This window comes from Rhineura floridana, chromosome 1 (genome assembly GCF_030035675.1).
Source record: "Rhineura floridana isolate rRhiFlo1 chromosome 1, rRhiFlo1.hap2, whole genome shotgun sequence".
NCBI lineage: Eukaryota > Metazoa > Chordata > Lepidosauria > Squamata > Rhineuridae > Rhineura > Rhineura floridana.
Genome location: NC_084480.1, coordinates 312,320,155 through 312,336,333, shown reverse-complemented (window position 1 = coordinate 312,336,333; position 16,179 = coordinate 312,320,155). Strand labels below are relative to the sequence as shown.

Here is a 16,179-nt window from a genome sequence, read left to right as displayed (position 1 = left end):
TATGTGACACCATCTCCCTATAAAGAATGCTTTTCTTCCACTGTGTTGCTGCTCCCAGGTTAACTCCCTCCTCACTAAGCTGTTCCAGTTCCATCCTTTCTCCCTGTAGGTAAGGCATAGGGAACCTGGTACCCTCCAGAAGGCATCAGACTCCAACTCCCAGCACTCCCAGCTAGCATGGCCAATGGTCAGCGGTGATGGGAGTTTATTTATTTATTTATTATATTTATATACCGCCCCATAGCCAAAGCTCTCTGGGTGGTTTACAGCAATTAAAAACAATAAAAACAAATATACAAATTTTAAAACAAAAAACAATTTAAAAACACATTTTTTTTTGAAAAATTAAAAACTGCCCAGAGAGCTTCAGCTATGGGGCGGTATAGAAATACAATTAATAAATAAATAAATTTAAAAACACATGCTAATCTGGACCCATTCCAATCGGGTTTCAGGACTGGACATGGAACTGAGCCTTGGTCGCCCTGGTGGATGATGTGAGGAGGGCGTTGGATAGGGGAGAATATGCCTTCCTCATCCTCCTGGATCTCTCAGCGGCTTTCGATACCGTCGACCACGGTATCCTTTTAGACCGCCTGGAGGGATTAGGAATAGGGGGCACTGTTTTACGGTGGCTCCGTTCCTGTCTTTCAGACAGGCACCAACGGGTGGCATTGGGAGATGAAGTTTCAGACCCTTGGCCTCTCAACTGTGGAGTGCCACAGGGTTCTATCCTCTCCCCCATGCTATTCAACATCTATGTAAAGCCGCTGGGGGCCATCATCAGGAGATTTGGGCTGCAGTGTCACCAATATATGGATGATACTCAGCTCTATCTCTCGTTTAAGTCCTCACCAAAGTTGGCTGTGCATACCATGTCCAAGTGCCTGGAATCCGTAAGTGGATGGATGGGAAGGAATAGGCTGAAACTAAATCCCGACAAGACCGAGGTGTTGCTCATGGGAGATAAGAGAAGGTTGGGAGATATAGACCTGGTATTTAATGGGTTAAGATTACCCCTGAAGGACCAGGTCCGCAGTCTGGGGGTCGTTCTTGACTCCCAGCTGTCCATGGAGGCTCAAGTTTCAGCAGTGAGCCGGGCAGCCTGGTATCAACTCCATCTGATACGGAAGCTGCAACCCTACCTTCCTGTCCATCTTCTCCCACGGGTAATACATGCCCTGGTCTCCTCTCGTTTAGACTACTGTAATGAGCTCTACGTGGGGTTGCCCTTGAAAACGGTCCGGAAATTACAGCTGATACAGAATGCGGCGGCACGTTTGATTAAAAACAGCTGTCGCCGTGATCATATCACTCAGGTGTTAGTGGATCTACACTGGTTACCAGTTGTTTACCGGGTCCAATTCAAGGTGCTGGTGTTGACCTTTAAAGCCCTATATGATTTCGGCCCAGTTTATCTGAAGGAGTGCCTCCAGCATCACCAATCATGCCGCCTGACAAGATCAGCCACACAAGACCTTCTCTCGGTCCCACCAGTTAAAATAGCTAGACTGGTGCGGACCAGAGAGAGGGCATTTTCGATTGTGGCCCCCACCCTCTGGAATTCCCTTCCTTTCGATCTTCGCCATGCCCCATCCTTGATAGGTTTCCACTGAGCCTTGAAGACCTGGCTGTTCAGCCAGGCCTACGGAAGCTCTGGGGTGGGTTAGCTTTTAATGTTGTTGATTAAATATAAGAGTGGTGGTTAGTTTAATTATTGAGTGTGTTTTGTATTGGTTTTATATTGTATTTTATCCTGTTGGTGTACGTCGCCTAGAGTGGCCGTTAATTCGGCCAGATAGGCGACTCAAAAATAAAATTTTATTTTTATTTTATTTATTATGCCTGGGAGAAGAGGAAAGTCTTGACCTGGCGCCGAAAAGATAACAGGGTTGACGCCAGGCGCACCTTGTCAGAGACATCACTCCATAATTTGGGGGCAACCACTGAGAAGGTCCTCTCCCTTGTTGACAGTCTCCCAGCTTCCCTCAGAGTAGGCATCTGGAGGAGGGCCTTAGATGTTGAGCTTAGTGTACTTGTGGGTTCATGTCGGGAGAGGCGGTCCATCAGGTATTGTGGTCCTAAGCCATGTAAGGCTTTATAGGTTAAAACCAGCACCTTGAATTGACCTCGGAAACATACAGGCAGCCAATGCAAGCAGGCCAGAATCGGTTTTATGTGTTCGAACCATCTGGTCCCTGTTACCAATCTGGCCACTGCATTTTGTAGTCTACCAACATCTGGAGGGCACCAGGTTCCCCATCCATGCTGCAGGTTGTTAGGACAGATGTTAAGATGCTGTGTGATCTGCACTTGTGTCTTCTGAAAATTTTCTCTTTAGGAAAAGTGGTAGATGGATTTTGTTTCACACCCGGAGTCTAGCCAATCTCTGTTGGAAAGGAAGTCTTGTTGGCTAGCATCAACGTAGCCTGGGTAAAAACTGTTGGCCGCCCTGAGAGTCTTCTTTGTTTTGGAGATGTTGGTGGACAACTGCTCCTATCATTCCTGACCATTGGCCAGATTGGCTGGAGCTAATGGATATTGGAGTCCAACAATATCTGGAGGGCTCCACATTGGCCACACCTGTTCTGCACAGTCATCAAAAGGCATGGGAGCCCTTGACTCTTTGCATCTGGTCAGTGTCATTAAGTTAATTCCTTGCTTATACTGGAGAAATCTACTAGGGCAGTGGATAATACTCAGTGATACCAGTGCTGACATTCTGTGGGTATGCCTCCACCATATACACAGAAGATGCCTGACCTCCTACAGTGAAAAAGACTGGAAATCATGGAAGCAGAAAATTTGCCCCATCCTTTCTGAGCTTTAAATTGCAGGATGGAGCATGTATAGTAGACTCAACAGTGTGAGCAGAAAATGCAGAAAATGTTCCCTCGTGTATTATTACAGATTTAGGCTTGCTGCTTAAAAAAAAATTATGGATGTGTAAAGCCCTCCTAAGAAATGTTGCCAGTTTGGTCAAAACTCTCTCTCCCTTGGATATTGGGGAAGGGCTATTGCCCAGTAGGAGAGCACATGCTTTGCATGCAGAAGGTCCCAAGTTCAATCTCTGGTATCTCCAGATAGGACTGGGGAATATTGGATCAATGAAAAATCCCATCCCCAACCTTCACCATATTGTTTTACTATCTATTGCAGCAGAGTGCAGACATCAATAGTCTGGTAAGACTGTTGGCTGAAAGAATAAAGAAACTTAAAATTTATTACTACTGGGAAATAAAGTCTCTCTGACTACAGACATACATGTGGCCATTGTAGAGCTATAAGGCTTCCACTCACAGACACTATCTCTGACTGACTAGAAAAGAAGAGGAAGGAAGGAAGTAAAGCCTGAGGAAAAAGAGACAAGTATTTACTAAAGAAGGAATCAGCGAGGGAAGAACAGATTGCTTTTCTGTCTGTCACCCCTCCCTAGTTCAGGTTACTTGTCACAAGCATTGGTGCTTTTTCTCCCAACGCACCAGACTTGTCTACCAAAATATAGGCTATGTCTTCCCCAAGGGTAATAGTGGCCCCATTTCCCATGTGCATACCAGCTTTGCTGTTGGGTGCTCTGCTGCTGAAATACAGCTTTGTTTTAAAAGTTAAAAAGAAGAAAAGGAAGAAGACCTTGGCCCACCTCGTAAAAGACCTTGTAAGCACAACTGCCACTCACCCACATTTTGGACTGCAACCCTAAATATCGCCCCTCCACTCCTGATTGGTGGGATGGTCTTTGCCCCATGAAAAAATCCCCGAACCAAACCAAAAGCAATGTTTGACTGCAGATGTTATGAGCAGCCCTAGGAAAGACCCCAGTCTGACTGGAGAGTCACTGCTGGCCATTGTAGACTGGCATTCCCTAATCCTGTCCTTCAGAAGTTTTGAACTATGCCTTCCATCGTCCTTGACCACTGACCATCCTGGCTGAGGCTGATGGGAACTGTAGTCCAAAACATCAGGTTGAGGAAGGCTGGTATATAAACAATACTGAGATAGATGGCCAAGATGACCTCCCACACACGCCTGCCCAGACTCTAAGGTAACATCCTGAGGTCTTCCTCTGGATGCCCTTGCTGAATGAGGTGAGACGGGTGGCTCGTATGCAGAGAGCCTTTGCAGTGGTGGTGCCCCAGTTGTGGAATGCTCTCCTCAGAGAGGCTCTCTTGGCACCAACAAAAAGCCCCATGGCTTTTTGGGGCACCATGTGAAGACCTTTTTTATTATTTGTTTTCCCAGGATTTTTAGAAAGTGTCTTCTGAAAGATATTTTACACGGATGTTATCCTCCGTTGCTGGTTTTATTCTGGTATTGTATTCTGCTGTTCTTACTCTACTCTATTCTATTGTGTTTACATTGACCTGTTCAGCAGCAGAGGTCCTGTTGGTAGTACTGACATCGTCTGTGTTTCAAGGGGCAGCAGCTCATAAGAAGGTCCTCTCTGTGATGGCTCCCAGATTGCAAAATGACCCAAATGAAGTACTGTAGCTTACTCCCAGAGCTTTTGCCTTGCATACAGAAGATCCCAGAGGCAAACCCTAATATCTCTAGATAGGACCAGAAATGTCCCCTGCCTGAAAACTTGGAGAGCTGCTGCCAGTTACTGTAGACCATACTTAACTAGATGGACCAATGGTCTCACCCAATGTAAGGCAGCTTCATAGGTTCTTCTCTTTTGGGGGGGATGTCTTGTGCCATCACAATATGCTTATTGACAATTGGTCAAGATGTACCTCTTTAACCAGGCCTTGGCTGAGTGGACATCTTCCCTCTTCCCTCTGCTGTTTTGTTATTCTGATCTTGGTTACTTTTCTAGTGGTATGATTTTAATTGTACACTCTACTTATTTCATTTGTGATATTTTTGTGCTATTTTGAAATAAGTACAATGTGCAACAACAAACAAGCAAGCAACATATTTTAGATTTTAGCTATTGTTCTGTTTTATGGTTTTAATCTTTGTGGTAAACCATCCAGGGAATGTTGGTTATTGGCAATGTAAAGGTAAGTAAATAAGAAAGTAAAATGTTTCTACTTCTCATATACTTTCTATAATAGTTTCTTTAATAGTCTTTCCCCCAAAAAACATCATCTTCCTCTAGGTATTACCTGGTGCATGTAAGCCTGAAAGTCCCTTCTAGGATCCCACATCGATTGTTGGCGACTACTGTGGAACAAACAGGTGAGAAAAGAACTTCAGTTTGTCTTGAACTGAGGTGAGTTGATCCTGGTTTGAGAGTCAGATCCAGAAATTCAGGAGGGTGAGCTGGAAGATTTGCCCTGTAGCGTAGAAATCTGAAGTTGAACCTCAATCTAGAATTGTTCTATGCACACCTCAAAGTGTCTGGAGCAGAGGTGGGTGAGAAATTTGATTCAGTTCACATTTAAAGGTCAATTTACTAAATATGCAAACTAAAATGCAGCCATCCTTTGAAATTTGCACTTGTCTGAACTTTGCAATGCAGTTCTCCAGCCAAGTAATTTGTATAAATGCATACACTTGGGTATATAACTGCATACATCTTAGGGATAATAACACATAAAATATATTACATTAGGAAAATGTGCATATAAGGAAAATGCATACAAAAATGTGTACGCTAGGATAAATTCACACTGAAACACTGAACAAAATTCATGAGGACTTTTAAAAAAATGCAAACTGGTGTAGAAATGTGGAGAACTGAATTTAAGATTGGAAAAAATTAGAAACCGAGTGAAATTGAAATTGATAGGTTAGGGTGGAGACTACATTGCTGTGCCAGCTGTGTTGGTTACCTATTTGTTTCTGGGCCTAATTTAAAGTGCTGGTAATGAACTTGAAAGACCTAAATGTTTTGGGACAACCCCACATCCACACGAAGCTGTCCAGATCTTGAGATCAGCGTCAGAGGCCTCGCTGGTGGACCTACCATCAACACCTGTTAGATTGGCAGGCATAGGAGAAAAGAGCTGTTCTGGTGATGGTTCCATATTTGGTGAAACTCCCTGTTTAGGAAGGACATATACATTATTGACTTTTAAGCAAGGCTTTGCATTTCATGGTGCCTGTAAACACTCTTTATCATTCTGTTACTGTTTTAATGGACTCTGGTGGTATTGGATTTTTTTCAATGATCTATTTGTTGTTGTTCTGATCTGAGATGGCTTTGAAGGGTTTTGCCTGAAAGGCAGCATATAAATATTTGTAATCTGTAAATAAAATGTACATAGTGGAAGTGATGTTAAAGGTATACATTTGTATTACTATTTGTATTACTCTGTGACTTGAAAGGTTAGTTTGGATTAGGCCAGCCTTTCCCAACTAGTGGGCCACCAGGTGTTGTTGGACCCAGAGCTTGGAAAAGTTACTTTTTTGAACTACAACTTCCATCAGCCCAATCCAGTGGCCATGCTGGCTGGGGCTGATGGGAGTTGTAGTTCAAAAAAGTAACTTTTCCAAGCTCTGGTTGGACCACAACTCCCATCAGCCTCAGCCAACATTGCCAATGGTCAGGAAAGATGGGAATTGTGGTCCAACAACATCTGGTGGGCCACTAGTTGGGAAACGCTGGATTAGGCAATTGTGTAAGCATGCAAACCACATAGAAGCCTTTTTCAGGCATTTTACTTCCTGTTTGTCCAGAATCCAGCACCAACCAGTTTTACTATACAACCGTACATTATAATATTAGTATAAATTATAGTGTCTTCAGGTGAAGAGGCTGAGTTTGATGAGGCTTATTTTAAACTGCTGGCTGGGACTGATGGGACTTGTAGTCCAAAACATCTGGAGGGCACCAGGTTCAGCTGAACATGTCTTCTCCAACTAGTCTGTAAAACCTAGATGGAATTTGTGGCATGGGGTGTCATTACAGGATTAGCAATGGATTCACATGAGACTAATGCATCTAATGAGGACTTTAATTGCTTTACAGGTCCGACAGTAGAGTAGGGATGGCTTAACCCATCAAAGTTTTATGGGTATCTTCTTGCATGCACATCAGAATTGATTTCTGAAGCTTGAGGGAAGACAGTGATCAAAAAGGCCTGAATTTTAAGCTACATGGAACAGAATGGGATGAGAGGATCCTTGATCTCATTTATTGCAGATCTCTCAAAGGGCTAGATTAGGAATGTTGGAGAATTCCAACAAAAACAGAAATGGGTGCAAGAACTTTCAATTTTTCACTTATTTGTCTCATCTCTGGAATGGGAATCAATGCAGCTAAATGAGAGAAATGTATATAAAATGTTGCTTTTTCAGAATATTCTAAGGATAAATAAAATATGTGATTTTATTGTTAAGAATAAATGGTTAATAGGTTAATAGACTGTTTGCAGTAGATAATTCTATAGAAGCTGGAGTTAACATAGATAGAGAAAAGGGGCTTTTTCTTAGAATAGGACATCTGTCTGAAGTTCAAACAAAGCAGCCAGAACAGACAGTTTGTGGTCAAGTTCCACTTCAAAATAGAAAAGGGATTTACACTTGACTAATTCAGCTGATGTTTTTAGCCCTTCATTGCTTTGCTTGATGTAAAGGGAGTTTTTATGCTTAGTTAATGAGGAGGGGAGGGGAGCAATATACCATATATGGGAAATAATAAATAAGGGTATAAGGTAGCCTAAAACTGAGGAGTGGGAGATGTAAACAGGGGAGGAGTTTCATGTGACAGGGACAGGCGGATCTGATAGGCTGTGAACCCTGGAAGTACCTGACCAATGGGGAAAACAGGGGAGGGCATGAAGCGTCGGGCTAGGGGATAAAAGATTTGTACCAATGTCATTTGGGTGTGTCTGCCTTCTGGTAGGACACCCGTCCTTGCAAGTACGAAATAAAGCTCTAAATTTTGATTCACAATTGTCTCTGTTGTGGGTCTTCCACAGGGGACCATTTTGGGGTCCCATAGGGGTTTTTTTTCCCTTAAGGAAAACCACGGAAAACCACGTTTCTTACAGATGGGGGCTCGTCCGGGATCCAGTCTTTGAAAGGACCGTTAGTCCCAGTTCTACTGTGGGAGGACGCGTCCCGTTGGTCTTTCAACGGTCCCAGGTAGTAAAGGGGACAGTCCGGTCCTTCAACTGACAAAAAGTCCCAGGACCCAATTTAATAGACCAGACATTGTGAATCAGGGGGAAATTCTTTGGGTGTGGGTTTCTTGGAAGGAAAAGACCTGGAACGGTAGGCATACCACCTAGACACGCGTGATATTGACCAGGCAACTCTGTGCGCGGATCAAGATAAGAAAACCACTACTAAGGGTGCAAGTATTATCTTGATGGTCAGAAAACCAAAGTGTGAGGAGTTCAAGTCTCCCTGACCATGGTAGCAAAGTGTGAGGAGTTCAAGTCTCCCTGACTTTGGAAAATAGCTGGGGTGTGAGGAGTTCAAGTCTCCCTGACCTTGGTGGCAAAGTGTGAGGAGTTCAAGTCTCCCTGACTTTGGTCAAGGACTGGACCTTACTGTCCTGTGTGTGAGACAGGAGGAGTGGGGATAAAGTCCCGGGCTGGACCTTGTCATCTTGTTTGTAAAGCAGGAGGAGGAAGGTACTAGCCTTAAAAGTGTGAGTGTGTGTCAGACCTGAGTGTGTGTGACTGAGACGTGTCCTGGACACAAAATGAGTTAGTTAATGAAAAGGCAAGAGAAACTGCCTTACAGTCAGAACCAATCACAATTAATATATTAGTTCCATCAGTACCAATTATAGAAATTGTCCCCAGTTTCATCAAACAGGAAATAAAACAATTAGAAAATTAGGTTTGAATAATCATTTGGTGTTGTTGGTGTTGGGAATTAAGGATGTGACAAAAGAGATGGACAATGTTGTGAAGTTAAGGCCATTAATTTAAGGATCCAGTAAGGGTGAGAATTGTGGTCTGGACATTATACATGTGTTAGAAAGGGTGGTGTGGGACAAGTAATGTCCACAACCACAGAAAACGAATTAAATAAGGAAAAGGAAAATTTAGGAGAAGGCTGTTCCCTTCACCCCAGTGTTTTCAATTGAGAGGTGGAGAAAGTTGTTAGATAAAGAGTGGAATTTGAAACTGGGAACCAAGTGCAGGAGGTCATATTAGGAAGTGAGGATTCAGACCAAAATTAATGCACCCAAGTTAAGATAAACCCCACAGCCCATCCTCTGGATTTTGTAAGGAACAAATGTTTAGATTCCAAACATTATCGAGGATTTGTTGTGGAGAAAAATGAACTGAGAACAAAAAGAAGTAAAATGTGTATAAAGGTGGTCAGTTTTACCCACTTATCACTTTTGCAGCAGAAAATAAGGAAGTAAAATGTCCAAAATGTATGAGAAATATGGCATGTTTCCAGTAGAATTCTTGTCTTTGTGGTATACTCATATAAGCACTTAAAGCAAAAAGCAGCAGTTCCCAGAAGAAAGAATCTTTGATTTAGAATTAAAATCATTAAAATGGCTTTGGAAGGTAGGACTTGGTTTTCCAGTTTTGACAACTAGCTCCCTCTAAATAAGAAGAGAGTCTATTAACCTTCTGATAAGTTATATGGTGAATATAAATTTTATTTGGGTTATTAGTGTGGGGCCAATTGCTTAGAAAATTTGGAACTGCCATATGATTTTACATGTATATCCCTTTTGAGGGAAATTACTCTATCCTACCCTTTTGTTGCCTAATGAGTAAGGATTTATGTATAAACATTCAGGTTCTTAGGAAAACTTGGAATGTTTCTCAGTAGTTATGAAGTAGTGCCTGAGTGGGGACACTCACTCAAGATTAAAAATAATTGGAATAGACAGTATTTGGTTATAAGCATAGACTCTCAGGAAAGTGAATAATGTCATGAGAAGAGAAAGGGGAGTCATGACTATAGTAATTATATATAAGGAGAATGAGATATAAATGAATTTGACTGATTTAATTAGGAAATAATGTCATAAATATTGTTAAATCAAACACTATTTTAAGACATAGATGAAAAACACTAAGAAATTCTGTATACAGAATTGGCACATGTGTATACTTTAATCATTTGATAAGATAAAAATCATATTAATGTTAATTTATAAAAAGTAAAGGAGAAATATTTAAGAAATTAAAAGGTATTCCTACCGTAGAAACTTCACACCTGGGTGTCTACTGAAGTGGACTTTCAGCTGTGCCAGTTTCCTTAAAATCCAGTCCAACGGTCATCTGAAAAGTCCAGATCTGAACGGGCTTTTGGGATAACATCCAGTTGAAGAGATTACTTCATTTCAGTCTGTCTCTCTCAAGTGAGTGGCAGGGACTTTCCCAGCTGAACAGATCGCTCAGCGGAAAGTTCACAAGTGTGCGTTATCTTTGCTACAGCCTGACATTCAACTTGGGAAAAAGAATCTGAAACAATTGAAACAGACTTTTTGCTTTTTGTAAACTAGTAGTTTGATAAATTGTTCCAACACAGGCTGAAAAGACCAACCTTTTTGAAAACTGCCCACAAAGGAACTGTTTCTGTGCTAACACAGACAGATTCCTATTAATAGAACAGGAGGAAGTGCCTGTTTGTGACAATTGTGATAAGATAAGGGGCAATATAATCATAAAATCAGTATGGGTTTTAAGTTTGATAATAAGTGTTAAATAGTGTAGTCCTTTGTAGGGGGAAAATCATTTTGTAGGGGGAAAATCATTGTGTCTGGGCCAATGGATGTGGCAGGTGGCCAACTGCCTGGACCAGAGGACCTAGACTGATGTTACCCATTCAATGGATTATTATGCTCATATTGTTTTGCCAGGAAAAGGGGGTACAGGTAAATTTCATGGCAAAACAGTGTCTGGTTATTTATGTGAGAATTTCACTCTAGGGGAATTCTCTCCTTTGCTTTACTAAGAAATAAGGTAAAATGGAGTACTTAGATTACTCTTTTATAGTTAAAGGGGTACTTTAGGATAATATCAGAAATGATCATGGTATTAAAATTATTTGTATTTTTTATGTTAGTTTTGTTTTGGGTCATGACAAGGATGGTGGACATTCACTTCATGGCCCAGGGTTTCAGGACTTATTACAGTCTGACCCTCCTTTTGCATGTTCATATATTATGGCTATTATACATTTTGTAACTGTTACTGTATATATGAGTTGGAGATTATAGACTACCATGTTTGGGGGTGTGGGGAACACACTAACCTTTGGGACCAAGGATCAGTTATTGAAAAATTAGATACTGGCATTATTTTCTTTTATATCCTCCCTAAGGAAAAGAAAGGGGGGGCCTTTGGCCCAAACCCCGTCGTTGGAGTCTGCTGTTGATAAGACACAAAGAAATTCTTGGACAGACATCACGACTACTTCTTTGGAAAAACTCCTACAGAATGGATTTAGAGGATCAAAACTGGACAGATAAGGAGAGATTTGAGACTTTACTAATTCCAGAATTAGATACTTGGAGTTCAGGGTGGAAATGGAAGGGAACTTGGATTAGGACCTCCTTTAAGGAATGAGGTTGAATGACAAATGAGAAGAAGGTTACATGTTATAATAGAAACCAAATTTCTGCCTGTAAGGGAGTGGGGGGGTCTCAACCAATAATATTTGTATACAAGAAACCTGGACACTTAAGACCAAGGGTTCTAGTGCAAATACCCCTTGAGATTGAAATGACACCTAATAGAATATCCCCAGGTAGGGGTTAAATGTATAATGATCCCTGAAGTAATTTGTACAGGAATTGTTTGGATTGGAGTTGTAATAATAATAATACTTTGTCTGTTGAACATTTTCTTATATTTCTGGTTTTGTGAAGAGATTACCAGAGATGAAGAGGTGGATTAGTCTGAGCAATGTGAAAGTTAGGATGGGAGTTGTGTTACCTGGGAGAAAATAACATTCGAAATGTTGTTTTCAAATAATAACACTCCCATCAGAAAAAGAGCCAAAAATGCCCAAGAAAAGTCATTCAGTCCACCACAGATTGACCTCCATAGGGTAAAAGTCATAGAAGTTCAGGATGAGCAAGTTGAATAGGAATAGCAATAGGGATAAGTGTTAATTTTTGTGTTTATATTGTTTAACCAGAAAGAGGGAAATATATGTCAAAATATAAAATTCATGATAATGGTAAGAAAGTGGCAGACGGCCAATAATGCCAGTCAGAAGGTCCGGACCCAGAGTAGTTTGGTTAGGACAGTCCTATCCTGTATACTTATATTCAAAATAGAGACAGGATATGGAGAAATAAAATGCCTGGGTAGGATGGGTAAAATATATAGTCAAACTGCTATGTTTGTGCAACAGGCAGGCTAATAGCACAAATAAGCTCCCTCCTCTATAGAAGGACCAGACAGTACCACCAAAATAAGTTGCCTGTTAACTCTGTACCAGCATGAGAATGCTTGGAACAATGAGACCCTGTCAAGAGCTTTCCCACCAGTTCCCAGCCTTAAAACCTAGAGACTAAGGACACCACCAGTCCAGAGTTTCTAGGACTCACTCAAGAGGTGGGAACTTTGGATAGTTGTACAGGAGATGGGTCGAGTAGTTCTTCTCACCCTCAGGAAACAAGGGCAGACTTATGATGGTATCTGTGGAGGTGGCACATTACAGCTATCCTTCCTGAAAACTGGAAAGGGACATGTGCTATAGCACAATTGGAAAAAAACCATTTACCCTGGCATTTGAAGAATCTAAGATGTTTAGTAGAAGAAATAAAAGAGAGGCAATAGATTCCTAATTTGATAAAAATATTTAGATAGACTCTGTCAGGTATAGATGACCAACTTACTGGGTGGTTGGAGTCCAAGTTTGGAAAATGGAAGGGATGGATTTTATATATTTATCTCGCTAATAGCAGTAGCAGGGGTATTAACGGCTGTGGGGTGTTACTTCATACCATGTGTACGAGGCTTAGCACAGAGAATAATAGAGACGGCTGTAACCAAACAGATGCCTTTAGAACCTTCTCTTTATAATGAAAATGTGTTACTTTTAGCAGAACCAGAAGGAGATTCTCAATCCCAGGAAGCTCGATGTGAGACCATGTTAGAAGAATTCAACAGAAGCATGAGAACTTAATGAAAAAGACAACAGAAAAATTATAAAATAAAAAGAGGAGGGATTGAGATAAATGTATATAAAATGTTGCTTTTTCAGAATATTCTAAGGATAAATAAAATACGTGATTTTATTGTTAAGAATAAATGGTTAATAGGTTAATAGACTGTTTGCTGTAGATAATTCTATAGAAGCTGGAGTTAACGTAAATAGAGAAAAGGGGCTTTTTCTTAGAATAGGACATCTGTCTGAAGTTCAAACAAAGCAGCCAGAACAGACAGTTTGTGGTCAAGTTCCACTTCAAAATAGAAAGGGGATTTACACTTGACTAATTCAGCTGATGTTTTTAGCCCTTCATTGCTTTGCTTGATGTAAAGGGAGTTTTTATGCTTAGTTAATGAGGAGGGGAGGGGAGCAATATACCATATATGGGAAATAATAAATAAGGGTATAAGGTAGCCTAAAACTGAGGAGTGGGAGATGTAAACAGGGGAGGAGTTTCATGTGACAGGGACAGGCGGATCTGATAGGCTGTGAACCCTGGAAGTACCTGACCAATGGGGAAAACAGGGGAGGGCATGAAGCGTCGGGCTAGGAGATAAAAGATTTGTACCAATGTCATTTGGGTGTGTCTGCCTTCTGGTAGGACACCCGTCCTTGCAAGTACGAAATAAAGCTCTAAATTTTGATTCACAATTGTCTCTGTTGTGGGTCTTCCACAGGGGACCATTTTGGGGTCCCATAGGGTTTTTTTTTCCCTTAAGGAAAACCACGAAAAACCACGTTTCTTACATAAATGATCAGTATTTGCTGCTGTTTTTACCTTCAGTCCATAAATGATACATAATCTATTATGTTTCCCCCATTTGTATTGCATTTCTTTTGCACTGAAATGAATGGGGTGGAATTATGTAATTTATGTAATTTACATAATGAATCACATGAATTATATAATTTTGTCACAATGGACAGAGATATGAATAATGTAGTTTTGGGCAGAAGACAAACTGCAGTGGAATGGAAATAGCTCTGCATGGGATGAACACAGAGTGGAATGGAATACAATAACTTCTTACACCCGTACTCTAGATAGGTGTTGTCACTCACTCATGATTGTTATGGCTTACTGTGGGAGCTCCACCCATAATAAGTAGAATGTTTGTCACAGCCTAGGTAGGGCTGAGATGAGCCCATCACCCATATACCAAATTTCAGTATGTGATTGTTGTAGTCAAAATTTACTGTATTTGAACTGTGGGCTGATAATTGTTTTGTTGGCTATTGGGCTTGTGTGTGTGAGTGATTTTTAAAATTGCACTGTTTTAGTGTAAGTCACCTTGCAATTTCTAGTGTATTCTGATTGTTATATTGATCAGGATGAGACCAAGGATAAAATAGAGCTTCTTTATTTATTCATTCTTAACAGTAAAACATCTGAGCTTCTCCTGTGCTAGGCCTCACGCACAACACTGACTAACTCCAGTAAGTAAATCAGTCTAGCTCCCCCTAGGGTGTGTAATACCCTCTAGAGAAAGTTAACTCTTTCTTTGCTGTGCATCTAATCTAAAGACACATTTCACTACACTGATGATTAAGTTACAGCAGTAAATAATATTGCATTCAGGGGTGTGAAGTTGGGGGTCATTATGGTTATTAGGAGTTTATGTGCAAATAAGCAAAACTAGCATGGTGGTGCTCCTAATATTCCACAGTAGTTGGTAGCTGGCAATTCCCTAACACGTCCTGAGAGTGAAGTACTGCCTTCACTCTGATTGGCTTCACAGTGATGTAACGTGATGATGAAACTTTATTCTGAAGCCAATCATAACTAGGGCAGTACTTCTGATGATGGAGGTATTCACTGGAGGCATTCAAGAAGCATCTGGACAGTCACCAGTTGGGTATGCTTTAAGTTGCATTCCTGCATTGAGCAGGGAGTTGAACTCAATGGCCTTATAGGCCCAATTCTACAGTTCTATGATGTAGCATTGTTCTGAAGCCAATCATAGTGAAAGCTTCTGATTGGCTTCACAGTGATGGAACACAACGATGTAGTATTCTTCAGTGGCCAGTCATAGTGATGGCAATGCTTCCTTACTCAGAAGACCCTATGGGGGTAAACATGGCAGCAGTCAAATGCTCAGATGTTGCCAGAATTCTACCTCTGTAAAACAGATGGTGGCAGTGAGAAAAAGTGAGCTAATGTATGGGATACTGGTGTGTGTGTGTTTTGCCAAGGTACTCCCCCCCCCCAATTTCTAGTGAAACTTTCTGAAAAGACAACTATTTTAGGCTCAATCTTGATTATGGATGATTGCCCATACTGAGAAGGGGTTGTGAAATTTTTTTCTTCAGAAATAAAACAGGACAACAGCAGCCTTTTAAAGTGATGAAGGTCTGAATAGGCCCCATGTGCGTAGAAATGTATCTACTAGTTAACTAGCATCTGTAGGCCCTGTTGGAGATCTTGCACTGTTCGAGATGTTGTGTTTTGAAGTGTTCCCAAAGAGCATAATGCTCATACATTTTGCAAATGCAGAGGTTCTATGTCAGCCTTTTTCAACCAGTGTGCCTCCAGATGTTGTTGGACCACAACTCCCATCAGCCTCAGCCAGCATTGCCAATGGTCAGGAAAGATGGGAGTTGTGGTCCAACAACATCTGGAGGCACACTGGTTGGGAAAGGCTGCTCTATGTGCATGGAGGTCAGGAGACGGATGTTTTCCCCTTCCATACCTCCAGTGAATGTGGAGAGGGCTGATGTCATTTGTGAGGTGGAACTGTGTATTCAACAAGTCTATCTCCTGGCTGCAAAACAAATGTGTTTATTTGTATTCCAGCTTTCATTCCCACATGAGCCCTCAAGGTGGCTGTCACTCACAATCCAATTGCTTGTGTGTGCTTTCATGGCAACTCTTTGGATCCCATCTTTTTCTATGGAAAGAAGTCCCACTGATTTCAATGGAATTTATTTCCAGGAAGTGAGATTATAGTTGCAGTCTTATGCATACTAAGAACATAAGAGCCCTGCTGGATCAGGCCAGTGGCTCATCTAGTCCAGCACCCTGTTCTCACAGTGGCCAACCAGATGCCACAACCAGGTCCTGAGTGCAACAGCACGCTCCCCATTTGTGATTCCCAGCAACTGGGATCCAGAGGCATACAGCCTCCATCAGTGGAGATGGAACAT

The 16,179-nt window shown here is 41.4% G+C and overlaps 1 protein-coding gene across 1 annotated transcript in view; it reads left to right on the top strand.

Moving 5' to 3' along the window:
- Positions 1-16,179, top strand: part of FAM135B (family with sequence similarity 135 member B) — a 153,211-nt gene that overhangs the window by 17,230 nt on the left and 119,802 nt on the right. Inside the window, exon 2 of the mRNA XM_061607839.1 lies at positions 5,102-5,181. Coding sequence (XP_061463823.1) covers positions 5,102-5,181 — 80 coding nt within the window. The remainder of the gene's footprint in view (positions 1-5,101; positions 5,182-16,179) is intronic.